Here is a 16,286-nt window from a genome sequence, read left to right as displayed (position 1 = left end):
TTACACGCGATGCGGAGGTTCATTCATTAATAAGAGAGCTGCTCGGTATGCAAGGATGGGAACACGACAGTTGTCGCTTTTTCTTCCGTATGGTGATGTATCTATTACACAGTCGGATGGTAGAAACCAATAATAGATAAGTCGTTACGCCCAGCAGGAGATCGATTGGGAGATGGGAATGATTCAACCGTTTGTACAGCGGATTCTAACAATTAAATTTACGTTAAGGAAGATGGACCTATTTGAATGATCTTTTCATTATCATTCTAAATATTATACATGCAGTTAAATAACCAGGTTACGAACTATGAAGTAAAGCTTCATCAATAAGAAGTTAAATTTACAGCATCTCTCAATAATTGGACTAGCATCTGATCGAAAAAGTAAAAGTACTCCACCCGAGTTCAGAAATAAAATCCTTGACCTTGAATTCGGAAAAGCCTATGGTTTCGTTTGCTACAGCACGGTTTTCGAAGTCCAAGCCGGTTTTGTTCCGATTCCGACGACGGCTGCTACCAACCCAGCTTCATAAATTTTTCGTAATCGTGGAGGTGTATTTCAAGTTCAGTAGCGCCCAACTTGGTTTGCGCTTGGGTTTTTGTTTTCTCGTTTTCAGTACAGATGTGGTTTGCGACGCAAGATACGGAACGACAGATGATCATCGTTCCCACCCGTTGACGATTGCTGCGAAGGGAGGAACAATGAAGCAAAAAGTGAAAGTATGAAACAGATGTAGGCCAAGACAGGACTAAACCTACCTCAACACAACTCGAGAAACAGAATGTTTGAGAAGCTGCGATTTGATATACTGGACTGAATCTTTTGTGAGTTGGTAATTGCAAGGCAATGATGATTCTGATCTGTTTTGATGGTACATCATTGAGTAGAAGGAATTGGGAATGGAGATTTGTTTCTACGCCTTTAAAGGAATAAAAATAGATAAATAAAAGGAAGAATAGGCAAGAAATTAATGACGAGATCTGGTTACACATTGTTTCATTGTTTCAGTGGAAAAGTTTTTTTCTCTGGCTGCCTAACTATACATTGAATATTTTAAGGCTTCGGTAGCTGCAGGCAATGTTCCATTTACGCTCCTATACCAACGGCGACAGAATCGCAGTCGCCAAACGGTAGAATCGCGTCGCGTGTGTTTGAGGGAACCTTAATGCCATGTTGGAATCGGTTAACAATCGCAATATGCACCAATTTATTTTTGACGTTGGACAACGTCTTACCCGAAGGTACTGGGTGTCAAATCAAAATCTGAAATTGACGACCGTCACGAACATGTGAGATTTTGAACGATAATAGAGCCTTTATCTTTCGATGATAAAAACAAATGTGCTATACATAGATGTTTGCAGCAAAATATTTAATTCAAACGAGTATTTGCGAAAAACGTTTATCAAAACAAATTATTGGTGGCCTCACAATTTTGTTTTTCACGAGATGATTGAGAAATTCTTTAGGAAATACCTCTAGGAATTGCTTTGCTTTTCAGTAAAAAAAATCCTGCAGGAATTCTATCGAGAATTCCTCCAGAGATTCCTTCGGAAAATCCTCGAGAAATGAATTCAGAACTTCTTTCAAAGAGGGATTTGTGAAAATTTCTTCGGAAATTCCTCCGAAATTTCATTCAGAAATCCTTTAGGAGCTCCTTCGAAAATTTCATGAGAAAATCTTTAGAAAATTCCTTCGTAAATTAAATTTCTTCAGATTTTCTTTTAAAATTTATTCGAGATTTTTTTGGAAATTTATTTAAAATTTCTCTCGGAAATTTCTTTGGACTTAAGATTCGGTCATTTTTTTAGAGAAAGTTTAGAAAACTTCTTTAGGAATTGTTTCGGAAATTTGTTCGGGATTTCCTTCAGAACTTTTTACCAAAATTCGTTAAGAAAATTATTTGGGGATTCCTTTGTAAATTCGTTTACCAGGTCGCTTAGAAGCTACTTTAGTAATTTCCTCAGAAATATTTTAAGGAATTCCTTTGAAAACTCCTTCAGCAGTTCCTTCGAAAATTCCTTCGAAAATACAGTTGATGCAAAAGTATTAGATTGTGATTAATGTCACTCTCGTTCGTGTGACTAACATCTTGTTTGCTTGGACCTAGCAGCCAAAGTACCGATTCTGTAAATGTCAAACCGATGTTGGTGATGAAACCAGTCATGCACTACAACATGATGAATAATAAACGGCCATATTTTGGCAAAATAATTTAAATGGTTACAGTGCCACTAGCGTTGTAGTACTTATGCTTCTACTGGAAATGCTTCATAAATTCTTTTGAAATTCCTAGGGATTTTTTTAGGGATTCTTTTGGAAATTTCCTTAAGAAAAATTTAGAACACACCTTATCCGGAACAAAACCTATGAAAAATCCTTTAGGGATTTCTTCGGAAATTCCGTTACGAATTTCTTTGGAAATTCCTGTAGGAGATTGTTCTAGATATTTCATTGGAAATTCCTCCAGTAACTTCTTCGGAAATTCCTTTGGACATTCCTAGAAAATTTCTTTTGGCAACTCTTCCAGAAATTTCTTTAAAATTTCCATAGAAATTGCTTTAGACGGCACTTCTCCGACATTATCGACGTCAGGACATATCGTGGCGCTAACATCGACTCTGACCACTATCTGGTGATGGTTAAACTGCGCCCAAAACTATCCGTCATCAACAATGTTCGGTACCGACGACCGCCGCGGTACGACCTAGAGCGACTGAAGCAACCTGATGTCGCCACTGCATACGCGCAGCATCTCGAGGCAGCGTTGCCGGAAGAGGGTGAGCTCGATGGGGCCCCTCTTGAGGACTGCTGGAGTACAGTTAAAGCAGCCATTAACGACGCAGCGGAGAACAACGTCGGGTATATGGGTCGAAGTCGACGGAACGATTGGTTCTGACGAAGAGTGCAGACAGATTCTGGAGGAGAAGGACGCAGCGCGGGCGGTTGCGCTGCAGCAAGGTACCCGGCAGAACGTGGAACGTTATAGACGGAAGTGGAGACAGCAGACCCGCCTTTTTCAGGAGAAGAAACGCCGCCTGGAAGAAGCGGAGTGCGAGGAGATGGAACAGCTGTGCCGTTCTCAAGATACACGCAAGTTCTATCAGAAGCTCAACGCATCCCGCAAAGGCTTCGTGCCGCGAGCCGAAATGTGCCGGGATAAGGATGGGAGCATCTTGACGGACGAACGTGTGGTGATCGAAAGGTGGAAGCAGCACTACGAGGAACATCTGAATGGCGCTGAGAGTACAGGCAGTGAAAGTCAAGGCAGCGGAGGAGATGACTACGTCAGTTCAGCGGACGATGGAAACCAACCAGCCCCACTTTGAGGGAAGTTAAGGATGCCATTCAACAGCTAAATACCAATATAGCTGGTAAGGATGGTATCGGAGCTGAGCTCATCAAGATGGGCCCGGAAAAGCTAGCCACTTGCCTGCACAAATTTATAGTAAGAATCTGGGAAACTGAACAGCTACCGCTGGAGTGGAAGGAAGGGGTTATATGCCCCATCTACAAGAAAGGCGACAAACTGGAGTGTGAGAACTTTCGAGCGATCACCATCCTTAATGCCGCCTACAAAGTGATATCCCAGATCATCTTCCGTCGTCTGTCACCATTAGTGAACGAGTTCGTGGGAAGTTATCAAGCCGGCTTCGTTGACGGCCGCTCGACAACGGACCAGATCTTTACTGTACGGCAAATCCTTCAAAAATGCCGTGAATACCAGGTCCCAACGCACCATCTGTTCGTTGATTTCAAGGCGGCATACGACAGTATAGACCGCGTAGAGAACAGCTTCCCTGGGAAGCTTACCAGACTGATCAAAGCAACGGTGGATGGTGTGCAAAACTGTGTGAAGATTTCGGGCGAACACTCCAGTTCGTTCGAATCGCGCCGGGGACTAAGACAAGGTGATGGACTTTCGTGCCTGTTGTTCAACATTGCGCTAGAAGGTGTCATGCGGAGAGCCGGGTGTAACAGCCGGGGTACGATTTTCAACAGATCCAGTCAATTTATTTGCTTCGCGGATGACATGGACATTGTCGGCCGAACATTTGCAAAGGTGGCAGAACTGTACACCCGCCTGAAACGTGAAGCAACAAAAGTTGGACTGGTGGTGAATGCGTCAAAGACAAAGTACATGCTTGTGGGCGGAACCGAGCGCGACAGGGCCCGCCTGGGAAGCAGTGTTACGATAGACGGGGATACCTTCGAGGTGGTCGAGGAATTCGTCTACCTCGGATCCTTGCTAACGGCTGACAACAACGTTAGTCGTGAAATACGAAGGCGCATCATCTGTGGAAGTCGGGCCTACTACGGGCTCCAGAAGAAACTGCGGTCGAAAAAGATTCGCCACCGCACCAAATGTGTCATGTACAAGACGTTAATAAGACCGGTAGTCCTCTACGGACATGAAACATGGACAATGCTCGAGGAGGACTTGCAAGCACTCGGAGTATTCGAGAGACGGGTGCTTAGGACCATCTTTGGCGGTGTGCAAGAAGACGGTGTGTGGCGGCGAAGAATGAACCATGAGCTCGCCCAACTCTACGGCGAACCCAGTATCAGAAGGTGGCTAAAGCCGGAAGGGTACGATGGGCAGGACATGTTGCAAGAATGCCGGACAGCAACCCTGCAAAGATGGTGTTCGCTTCCGATCCGGCAGGTACGAGACGGCGTGGAGCGCAGCGAGCGAGATGGGCAGACCAGGTGCAGAACGACTTGGCGAGCGTGGGGCGTATCCGAGGATGGAGAGATGCGGCCTCGAACCGTGCATTGTGGCGTCAAATTGTTGATTCAGTGTTATCTGTTTAGATGTTAACTAAATAAATAAAAAAAATGCTTTAGAAATTCCTCCGGGAATCTAATCAGAAATTTATTTGGAAATTCATTTTTGTAATAATTCTTTTGAAATTTTTTCTAGGAATTCCTTTGGAAAACCTATTCGGATTTTTTACGAGATTTTTTTTCAAAAAAACCCCTAGATTTTTTTTTCGAATATCCCTTCAGTTTCTCCCTCGGGAATTCCTTAAAGAACCAATTCGGAAATTCGTCCTGAATTATGTCGGGACTCATCTTGGAAATTCCTCCAGAAATAATTTAGAAAATTATGCCAATAATTCCTACGGGCACTCCTTTAGTGATTTCTTTGAAAAATTCTCCAGAAGAAATTTTTTTAATCCAAAAATTACTTCGGAAGTTCCACCGGCTTAGAAAAATCCTGAGTAATTTTGTATTTTTGCCTTTCTCGTATACAAAGTATACATAAAAACTATATGTTCGCTCCAAAAATGAACTTTTTATAGGAGGCCCGGAGACCCATAGTGTTATATACTGATCGACTCAGCTCAATGAATTGAAGTGATGTCTGTGTGTGTGTGTATGTGAGTGCGCAAACTTATCTCACTCATTTTCAGATTAAGGATAAGAACCGATTAGCTCGCAACAAGTTTTTTTCGACGCAGTCCCCTTGTATCCTATTGAAAATTGGCCATCTCGGACAATGGATCCAATAGTTATGGCCAAAATACTATTTTTATAACACACGAGAAAGGCTCCATTGCCGCTAGATGGATTAATCTGGGTTTTTTAATACATTTTTGAAAAATTTCCGATGGAATTCTCAAAAAAAAAACTACGAAGCAATCTCTGATTGCTTTCCTGAATACATATAAGTAAGGAATGTCTTTGTAAATTTCCCAGGAATTCTTACGGAAGCCTCTTTAGTAGTTATTAAAATACGCAGAATTATTTTTCCTTCTGAATGATTTTGAAGTAAATGATCAAATTTAAGGATAAATATTCAACACGATGGGTCACGTGTCCCAGCTCAGCGCCGTCAGTGGAGGCCGATAGCATCTGAAATTCGGGAACGGAAGTGGTGGGGCTGGGTATGCCACACATCGTGTAAGGGCGGACATCGCAGCAGATGCAGACCCATGGTGGCCAAAAAAACAGCAAAATCTATTTTACCAACAGGTTAAGGCGATGCGATAGTTAGACAACGCTTACTGAGTAGCAGGAATGACATGAAATGTGCCGTGAGAAGTGAGGCATGAGACATTTCGCACATTCCATAATAGAAAATAGGAAGTGAGTAGTGAAAAGTGATAAGTGAAAAGTATTAAGTGAAAAGTGATAAGTGATAAGTGAAAAGTGAGAAGTGAGAATTTAAATGTGAAAAGTGAAAAGTGAAAAGTTAGAAGTGAGAAATATGAGAAGTGAGAACTATGAAGTGAAACGTGGAAAGTGAGATATAAAAAGTGAAAGATGAGAGTGAGTAATAAGAAGTGAGAAGTGAGTAGTGAGAAGCGATAAGTAAGAAGAGAGAAGTAACGAATTAAAAGTGAGAAGTGAGAAATGTAAAAAGGAAGATTAAATTGATAAGCGAGAAGTACGAAGTATGAAGTGAGAATAGAGAAGTGAGAAGGAAAAAGTGGAAAGTGAGAAATTTGAGAAGTGAGGACTAGTGAGGAAAGAGAAGTGAAAAGTAAGAAGTTAGAAATGAGAAGTAAGAAGTTAAAGATAAGAAGTGACAAATTTGAAGTGAGAATTGTAAAGTGAGATGTGAGAAACGAAAAGTGGGAAACAAAAGAGAAAAAAGAAATACAAAAAGTGAGAAGTGAGAAGAAAGAAGTGTGAAGTGGGAAGTAAGAATTGAGAAGTGAGAAATGAGAGGTCAAAAGTTAGAAGAAAAAAGTTTGAGAAGGTAGAGACGAAAAATGAGAATAGAAAAGTGAGAAGTAAGAGGCGAGAAGTGATAAGTGAAAAATGCAAAGTGGAAGTGAAAAGTGAGGAGCGAGAAGTGCGAAGTGAATGATGAGAAATGAGAAGTACAAAGTGAGTAGTGAGAAGTGAAAAGTGAGAACTGAGAAGTAAGAGGGTCAAGTAGTGAGAGTAGTAGTTTTAACTTAATTTTTAAGCTTCATCATTCTTTCTTCTTCCTTACTGCTTTCCTTGAGAAAAAAGAAGTGACAAATTTGTAAGTAAGATTAAGAGCTGCGAAATGAGAAGCGAAATGTAAAAGGTGAGAAGTGAGAAGTGCTGATTCCGAACATTTCTCGCTTAACTTTTCAAAAGGTCCTAAGTAACATTTTTTTCATGAATTAATTTGAATACAGCAATCAATAGCTTTCATGCTGTTCTATTGATTGCGCTATTCAAATTAATTCATGAAAAAAATGTTACTTAGGACCTTTTGAAAAGTTAAGCGAGATTTCATTTCTTATTTCTCAATTCTCACTTTTCACTATTCATTTCGAACATCTCACTTCACTTTATAAGGAAATAAATTTTAATTTTTCGGCCAAACGGCATTCTGTCAAATGATATTTCTACATGTTATGAAAAGTATTAGATATTCTGGAAGAAAAATATAAATGAACCGTTTGTTTGAGAAACTGCATATGTAACATTTTGGCCAAAATGAGATTTTGAATCCTCATCCAAAAATACGTATTCTGACCAAAAAATACGAATAAAAAATTTTGTTCAGAAATGTATGCCGAAATTTTCGTTTGTTTGAGAAACTACATATGTGCAGGCACTTTGAAGAGCAATTATGGAGTACTGCTTACAGATTTCGCATTCGAAGTGCCCCAGAGTGTTGAGTTTTACCAAAAACTATTGATCTGTAACGAAAAAATCAAAAGATTTGTTCAAAAACAGTTTTTAATTGTGTAAAAGGGATATATGCAGTTTCTCAAATAAATGATTCAAATGTGTTCTCTATCTCGATGGTCCCTTCAATATCGAGTAAGGAAGAGTTCAATGTAGTTTTTCTCTATACGTGTCGCATTTGTGTCAGTAATTCCCTGATTCCAGGTTTCCAGGTTAGTAGACACCGTGTTTGAAGATTTATATATCAATCATCTCGGAAACTCTCCAGCAAGCCGTTTGGCCCACCGCAAGATTTTCTCTGTGTATAAAAGAAACAGAGCCTGCCGTGCATGAGGCATTCACTAGACGTGCGCTGAACCAAATGGACCGCACAGGATCGGAACGAAACGAAGCGAGGCAAACCGGAGGCATGGCAACAAATCTGGCAGCGAAAAGAAGATGACGATGATGGCATTGTTATTGGTCTTGAATTATTGAAACTCCAAATCATGTACAGTGGGAATGGTTTTCTAATCCCAGGAAAGCTATTCATTTAATGAGCTGTGCAATTTTTTTGTTTCTCGGCCTATCACGACTAGCAACTACGATGTGTACAGTCAATCAAGCTAAGCCAAGTTCGGTGGAGTTGTTTTAATGATGTATCATTCTTGAATGAAATCCACATATTGCATCCACTATTGATTCTGTGTTTGCTTTTGTTGCTTTCATTGATCGAAAGGCGCATTATTGGGAATTAAGCGGTTCTTCTCAGGACCACTATTCTATACCAGAAAGGCTTGAACCGGGGAGAATTTCCATAAATGTTCAAGTTAATCGCTTGAGGGCGGCATACAGTTTTCATTCGCAACAGAACCACGAGCGGACGTAGGAGGGAGGAGGCGCTGCAAAAAATTATTCGAATGGATGGCGTCAGTGAAATTTTCTCTCACGATTCTGATTTGGTGTTTGTCGCTGTCAAGCCCTAAACGCAATTCAGCGGAAACGGCAAGATTTGACAGAAAATATATGGGTTAAGTGTTAAATCCTGTCGTTTCCGTTGACGTCCTGCTGCATTATTGCTGTATTGATTGGAAATTCGCATTAGTGAAAATAAATCCATTTTTTTTTTCAAGACTTTTTTTCTGGCAGATCCGAGTTGAAATTTCTGCAAAATATAAAACACAATCGCTTGTAGACGGCAGATCAATCGGAACAGTGTTCCTTACGTTGTCCAACGTCTACCTTGCGGTTGTGTCTTGAATACAAGCCTTCTGATTTTTTATTTGGAAAGAGCGTTGATATGAAGGAAAGCAGACAAGCGATTTCGATCTGGAAAATCAAATCATAGCAATTTTTTTGTCATAGCAAAAATAGTGTTTGCGACCCATTGCAGAATTCAATGTTTTGTCAACACTGGAATTATTTATCCAGGTTAGCTAGCCTCTTTGAAAACACATACCTACAACTGCTACTGAAAAACATCTTCTAGTATTATTTTGCGGAAAAGATCTAAAATTAGTTGAAAGGTGCATCCTCTTAGATTGTTTAAAAATTCCAGTATTAGAGGGCGTCGTACTAGGTTAATAATGAAACACGACCTGTGGAGTGCATGTTCAATGATGTTGTATCTGTAGACTGGAAGTTCGTAGCCCTTGAAAGCGGGAAATTTCTTCAAAAGCTTTTTATAGTTGATAGTTTGCCAAAATTAAATTCAATTACACTATTTAGAAATAAACCAGTCATGATAAATTTCAATTTTATCTAAGGCAATGTTATAAGCGGATGCTATCCTGATTCTACCCTCCTCTATTATCGGTTGACGTTCCATTCATAGCTTGGAACACTAAACCTTCTTTGTAGGTAAGTCTGCTGGCGATGTGATGACGATATCGTCCATATCGTTTGTCAAGGACTTAGCTGCATTATTTGCTTGCGGTGTCAATCGAATCTGTATCTTAATTACTTTAATCTACTCATTTTCGCTTTGAGTAGTATAATTATCACCGAAAAAATCCAATAAAGTAAGGATCCTAATTATCGTTGCTTTCTGTAGAAATAAATTACCATTTCATCGCTCCTGTTCCACTGGACAAACTTTATTTTTCAAATGCTTATCCGATTCGCAAGTAAAACATTTTGTTTTCGTTCATGTACAGCCCACGTACACCAGTGAGCATGTTCACCTCAAAATCGCTCACGCATAGTTTGTGTCACTTTCCCAAGCTTCGACACAACTGAAGAAAGGTCCTGAAGTATCGACTATTTCCACGGGCTTGTGCACTATAACTTTCCTGCCATTAGTGTAAAGGAAGGGAAGCTGCTTGCAATTCATTTCCAGGTGAAAAACAATATTGCTTCTTCGGTTTTAAACCGGATGAACATTGATTTTTAGTCGGAAATTTTGTAAGCGGTTTCCATCATAGAATTGGTCACCGTTTGGCTCGAAAGGAACGAAAAAAATCACCAACTTTTTTATAACTATCACATTGGCAATCCGTCGACGAACCTCTGCCATAGTCTCTTGCTTTGGCCATTGACAAGACGAACCTCTGCCATAGAACCAAAGCCCCCAGATTCGGATGAAAATCCGCATGAAATTTCGTGGAAAGTGCAGAGGTGTCCTCGGCTTGCAGTGGTCGAGTGACTGCATCATTAATTCCATTCCATTCGTTACTGACCATATGAAAATTCGGTGGACTGTGTACATTAAGGTTGGAAAGCAAATCATATGCCCCAGCCTTTGGCCTAAAGACGGGTCATATGGTCAATTGTTTTGTTTGATCCAACAGATCATACGGCCGGAAATATCGTTTGACTGAACGGGTCATACGAACGCAAATGCCGTTTGCTGAACGGGTCATATGGCAGAAAATGTTGTTTGGCCGAACAATAGTGAATGCGAAATCTGTAAGGTGATTAATATTTGTTGAGAAGTGAGAAGTAACACATAAAAAGTGAGAAATAAGAAATGAGAAACAAAGCGTCTTACTTCTCACTTCTTATTGTGAAAAGCGAGAAGTGTGAAATGAGGAGCGAGAAATGAGAAATAAGAAATAAGAAGTGAGAGATGAGAAGTAGAACGTCTCATTTCTTATTTCTCATACGAAATGAGAAGCGCGATGTCTACTTCCAACTACTTAAATAATTTTTTCTCATAAATTACTTCTCATTTATTACTTCTCACTTCTCATTCTCTATTATTACTTCACAGAAATTTGGGATTTTTCCTCACTTTTGTTTACTCGTTTCACGGGAAAGGGCTTTTTGACCGAATGCCGTTTGGCTGAAAGTTGTTTGGCCGAATATACCATTTGGCCGAAGGGTCATTTGGCCTGATAGGACATTTGCCGAATAGGACATTTGTGTGAAAAGATCATTTGGCCGAATAGGACATATGGCCGAATAGGTCATTTGGCCGAAAAGGACATTTGGCCGAATAGGTCATTTGGACGAATAGGACATTTGGCCGAACGTCAAGACGTCTCACTTCTCGCTCCTCATTTCCCACGTCTTGCTGTGAAATGTTAGAAGCACGAAGTAAGTAGTAAGACGTCTCACTTCTCACTTCTCACTTTTTACAATGAGACAGTGGCGTAGCCACGGGGGTGGTTTTGGACAATAACCAGAGACCAAATTTTTAGAAGAATTTTTTTTTCGAAAAAAAAAATTGTTCAGAAACCCCCCCCCCCCCAGACCAATTTTCTGGCTACGCCACTGCAATGAGAAGTAAGAAATTAAGAGTGAGAAGTGAGACGTCTTCTTGTACTTCCACGGACATACTCGAACGATAAGATGTTTTCGAGAACGAATCGAAAGTCATAATGTCAAACATGTTCGACTCGATAGAATTTCGTTTGAATCGAGATGCGCAATGCCACCCCAGATGTTCGCGTTACGTCAGATATTGCAGAAATACCATAATGACTTCAAAGCCGCACAATCGATCAATATCACATGAGCTTATGAGCGAACACGGATTTCCAGATAAACTGATACGGTTGGTCAAGGCGACGATGGATCGGGTGATGTCGGTGGTTCGAATTTCAGGGGCATTTTCGAGTCCCTTCGATACGCGCAGATGGTTTCGGAATGTCTTCCGTGCCTGCTATTCAGCATGGAGTGCTAATATGAAGGGCAGGGTTTGACAAGAGTGGATCAATTTTCACGAAGCTCGATCAGCTATTTCGCCGACGACATTGATGTTATGGAAAGTAACTATAAGAATATAGAAGAAGCCTACATTAGACGGGTCGGACTAGTCATCAACCCGTCGAAGACGAAGTACATAATAGAGGCTACGAAATGTTCATGTGAGTAATGGCCCAATCTAACCTCTCTGGCTCATTGTCACCCCCATGGACAGTACGGTACGGTGTATTATACGTTAATGTCGGAAATCGTTTGTTGCAAAAAACTTATATCTACCAAAGTACTTCGTCATCTACTAAAAAATAATACCAGGTAAAGCTGAGATACGTATTTAAATATAATATTGAAATTAATTGAGAGGAATGAAAATTGAAAGACTATTATGTATGCATATTTACGTAATGATTAACTGTTTACTTGATGTTCTCCTATTGATTGAGTAGTTAGTGTTGATGTAATTTGATTCAAAGTGCCAGTAACCTGCAATGAAAAGAAAAGAAAAAAACTGTTACTTCCTTTTTTAAATAAATTTGTATTGTGAGAACTGGAATTGAAAATGGAATAAAAAACTTATTCTCCCAAACACTGAATACTGCAATATAGATAAAATAATTTCAAAAGTCAATGGTTCGCATTAATTTCAAGGAATACTTCACCAGATTTCAACAGGCACTTAAGTGGACTCCCCACCCGACTACTAACCCACATTTCAACACCCATCATTATCTGTTTCGCAACGAAACGAGAATCATCCTGTTCCTGGAAAGTGAAACTGGTTTCTGGCGGACGAGTTATCCATGATCCTAAATGTCACGGTTTTACGGCAAATGAACTACCAAAGTCGGACCACAACTTGCTAGCGCCACCTCAGCGAAGCATATTGAGAACGCTGTTTGCTTGTCCTGTTACCATCGTTTACTATCTTCCCGTTCTTCCTTGTTCCTTCCAGAGTCAAGGTTAGCGGTTTGATTTTTTTTTTCGCGGGATAGTACCTGGCCGGGTGATTGGTGATGTGCACATGGAAAACTTATTGAACTGGGTTACAATTGGTTCCAAACTATAAATTGATTGGATCTGATTGGGATAGGCACAGTTTGGCAATCGTTTCTGCGCTGTGAACAACATCACTTTTCAACAATGGCATTCAAGGTTTGTTTGATATAAGTAAGATAGATTTCGAAGTAATACAGATTTTTTCTCTGCAACACAGTTCCTGACCTTCTGCGCCCTACTGGCCGTTGCCCGTGCCGGATTCCTATCCAGCCCTGCTCTGACGACGTACTCGGCTGCTCCTTTGGCCAAATCCGTATCGTACGCAGCCTCTGCCCCTCTAGCATACTCGGCTCCAATTGCCGCCCCGTTGGCAGCTAAGACCCTGGTCGCCGCCCCCGTGGCCAAGACCATCGTCGCCGACGAGTTCGACCCTCATCCAGAATACTCCTTTTCCTACGGAGTCGCCGATTCACTAACTGGAGACCAGAAGGAGCAGCACGAATCTCGCAGCGGAGATGTTGTCCAAGGAGCTTACTCGCTCGTTGAGCCAGACGGTTCCAAACGCATCGTCGAGTACAGTGCCGATCCACTCCACGGATTCAACGCCGTCGTCCGCCGTGAACCGCTGGTCAAGGCCATCGCTGCTGCCCCAGTCGTTGCCGCCAAGACCATTATTGCTCAACCTGCCATTGCCAGCTACGCCGCACCCTTGGCCACCAAGACCATCGTAGCTCATCATTAAACATTGTTAAAATCTGTTACAGCCATCTCGCAGCCCTTCACTTAATTTATTGACTGTTTAAATTGTGAAAATAAAACCGAAACCATCTTGACACAACTTTGCGGCGTCGAATTAATTACCTATCTGTATGAGTTGCGATTTTGCGAGGTGTGGCACCTGGCCGTGTGTGTGCTTCCAAAATCATAAGTTTGTCTCCTGCACATTATGTGTCATATGTTGCGTATAACATTCGCTCGACGGCACTTCAATGTTTGCCATGAACACAACAAAGTCTATGTAAATTCATAAGGGAAACAAATAATAAAACTAGATAAATAACCTGTTTGCATAAAGACGTGCCAGACGGAGTGCTCCTTTATGCTGTACGCCATATCTTCGCATAGTGGGGGCCTCCGAACAAATGTTGGGCAAAACTCAAACGCATTGTTTGAAACACTAAATCTCGATTTGTTAAACAGAAACCTAGGTTTTGTAGTGATCGTAAATTTTTTGGACCTTTCTTCGATGAATGTGCAACGTATCGGATCACACAACATCGCTCTACCGTTCGTATGTTCGTTCACGTGTTTCCGTGCTGCAGCAGCAACAGCAGCAAGAGTATCCTTATACGGCTGCTAAATGACACCCTTGCTCACACACGTGAGCGAGCATGGGCGAGTCGCTTTTCGCCGGTTGTATCTCATTGCATGCAAACTTGTTAAATTTATATGTTTGGTGAAGGATTAAATATAAGCAACATAACTTCGAAGACATTTCACGGCCCAGCAGCAGCGTCAGCGTACCAATGGCACAGAGGAAGCATCGTCTTCTTCTGTGGCGTGTGCAAATCGGACGCAGCGCATAGTCAGTGGTGGTGCTATTAGTCATGCCTGGGTGCTTTCTATCGTGTATTATTGTAGTACGATGCTCAGCTCAACTCTCGGGGGGAATCTGTACACACCTATGTAGCAGTTGTTAAAGGTGTCTTCCTTAGCTTAGACGGTGTAGTTCGGAGCGAACCGATATCCCACTTCCAGCAGTGCGCTTTTGGGCGAAGGAATCTTACTGCCTGTTTGCGCAATACGCACTCACAGCGGTGGCGAGGAAAGACAAACATTACAGTATGGAACAGTAAATTGTAATGTCAACATAGGGAGCTTTCGCTGGGAGTTTTGACAGGGTTTTAGTCTTGCCATTTGTAGATGTAGTCTTGGTGGACGTTTTGGGTCGTTTAGAATCCTGAAGCTACAAAAGTTAAAATTGCACTATTTTAAATACACCAAATCGCTTTTTACACAACTTTTTTGCACGGTTTTCTTTCGCAAGATTGATTGATAATGATAATGATTGGGATCAGTCAACACTATGACAATCAACCTAAATGGAAGCGGAGCATTCTTCATAATCGAGTTTTTTCGAAGTTTATGCAAGTTACGTCGGAGAGATGGTAAGCTTGATACCTGCATACCCATTCCTTTTCTTTTTTGTTCGGGATGAATTACTCATCCCGGTAATAATCGGCAGACAAAATCCCGGTAATAATCGGCAGAAAAAAATGTGCAGAATTCATAAATTCAAATCGTATTCGAATCGAACGAGCCGTTTTTGTGTTATGATATCCGCCAACTTTTTTTTTTCATAAGCGGGCTTGGTAGTCATATGGCTACTGCTTCTGCCTCATACGCAGGAGGTCGTGGGTTCAATCCCAGGTCCGTTCCATTCTCCTACTTTGTATCTTTCTCTATATTTCTCATGTTCTAGCAATCGCTAGAACTGGAAATGGACTTCCATACCGTTTCCATTACTTTTCCTATACCTTCAACTTGAGTATTCTAACAGTAATCTGCTAGAATTTGGAAATGAACTATAGAGCTTGTTTCCTACATCTTCTTCTTCTTCTTCTTCTTGTTGGCATTACATCCCCACATTGGGACAGAGCCGCCTCGCAGATTAGTGTTCATTAAGCACTTCCACAGTTGTTAACTGCGAGGTCTCTAAGCCAAGTTACCATTTTTGCATTCGTATATCATGAGGCTAACACGATAATACTTTTATGCCCAGGGAAGTCGAGACAATTTCCAATCCGAAAATTGCCTAGACCGGCACCGGGAATCGAACCCAGCCACCCTCAGCATGGTATTGCTTCGTAGCCGCGCGTCTTACCGCACGACTAAGGCGGGCCCCTTGTTTCCTACATGCAATTAGAAATTCCATCAGTTTTTTCTCCTATCTATCACATTGGCAGTTCGTTAACCAAGACGGACCTCTGCTTCTCGAACCTAACCCAAAAATTCCAACAAATTCCGCATGAACTTGTGGCAAGTGCAGAGGTATATTCGGCTTGCAGTGGGCGAGTGATTGCATCATCATTTCCTCCCCCTTCCCTACATTGACTTGCATTCTGACGTGGCAGGCGCCAGTATGACCTAACAAATGAGATCACCAGTACTTGTACATTGAAGATGTGTGCTAGTCCCAAGCAAACATCTGTTAGTTCCCTGTGCAAGAACAGCTGATCTGGTCATAATGGAGTAGCAACTACGAGTAGTCAATCAAGCTCAAGCTCAAGCTCAAGAGCTCTACTTTTTATTTACTATTTATATTTGCTACCTTGTATCCCTCATATGAATTTGAGCCGTAAAATGTCAATTTGAGAACGGTTTTTTACGAACAGATCGTAAGTTTCGAGTGGAAGAAGGATTTTCAGTTACAATTCGTTGAAAAAAGACGACAAAGACATTGGTTTATTTAGAATCTCATGTGTTAGATTACGGCGTGATAAGCGTGAAAAATGTTTTGCCCTTCTTGTATGTTTGGTTTTTGG

At 41.2% G+C, this 16,286-nt stretch overlaps 2 protein-coding genes across 5 annotated transcripts in view; one reads left to right on the top strand and one right to left on the bottom strand.

The window, feature by feature from the left end:
* Window positions 1-16,286, bottom strand: part of LOC134222808 (papilin) — a 386,402-nt gene that overhangs the window by 130,247 nt on the left and 239,869 nt on the right. The window lies entirely within an intron of this gene.
* On the top strand, window positions 12,758-13,579 carry LOC134222775 (larval cuticle protein A2B-like). Its single transcript, XM_062701934.1, has 2 exons — window positions 12,758-12,897; window positions 12,959-13,579. The coding sequence occupies exons 1-2, from the start codon at window positions 12,886-12,888 to the stop codon at window positions 13,481-13,483; spliced, it is 537 nt and encodes a 178-aa protein (XP_062557918.1). The 5' UTR covers window positions 12,758-12,885; the 3' UTR covers window positions 13,484-13,579.

The sequence above is a fragment of the Armigeres subalbatus genome, chromosome 1 (assembly GCF_024139115.2).
Source record: "Armigeres subalbatus isolate Guangzhou_Male chromosome 1, GZ_Asu_2, whole genome shotgun sequence".
Taxonomy (NCBI): Eukaryota; Metazoa; Arthropoda; class Insecta; order Diptera; family Culicidae; genus Armigeres; species Armigeres subalbatus.
The sequence above is the reverse complement of the archived record's forward strand: the minus strand, read 5'-3'. Positions and strand labels throughout refer to the sequence as shown.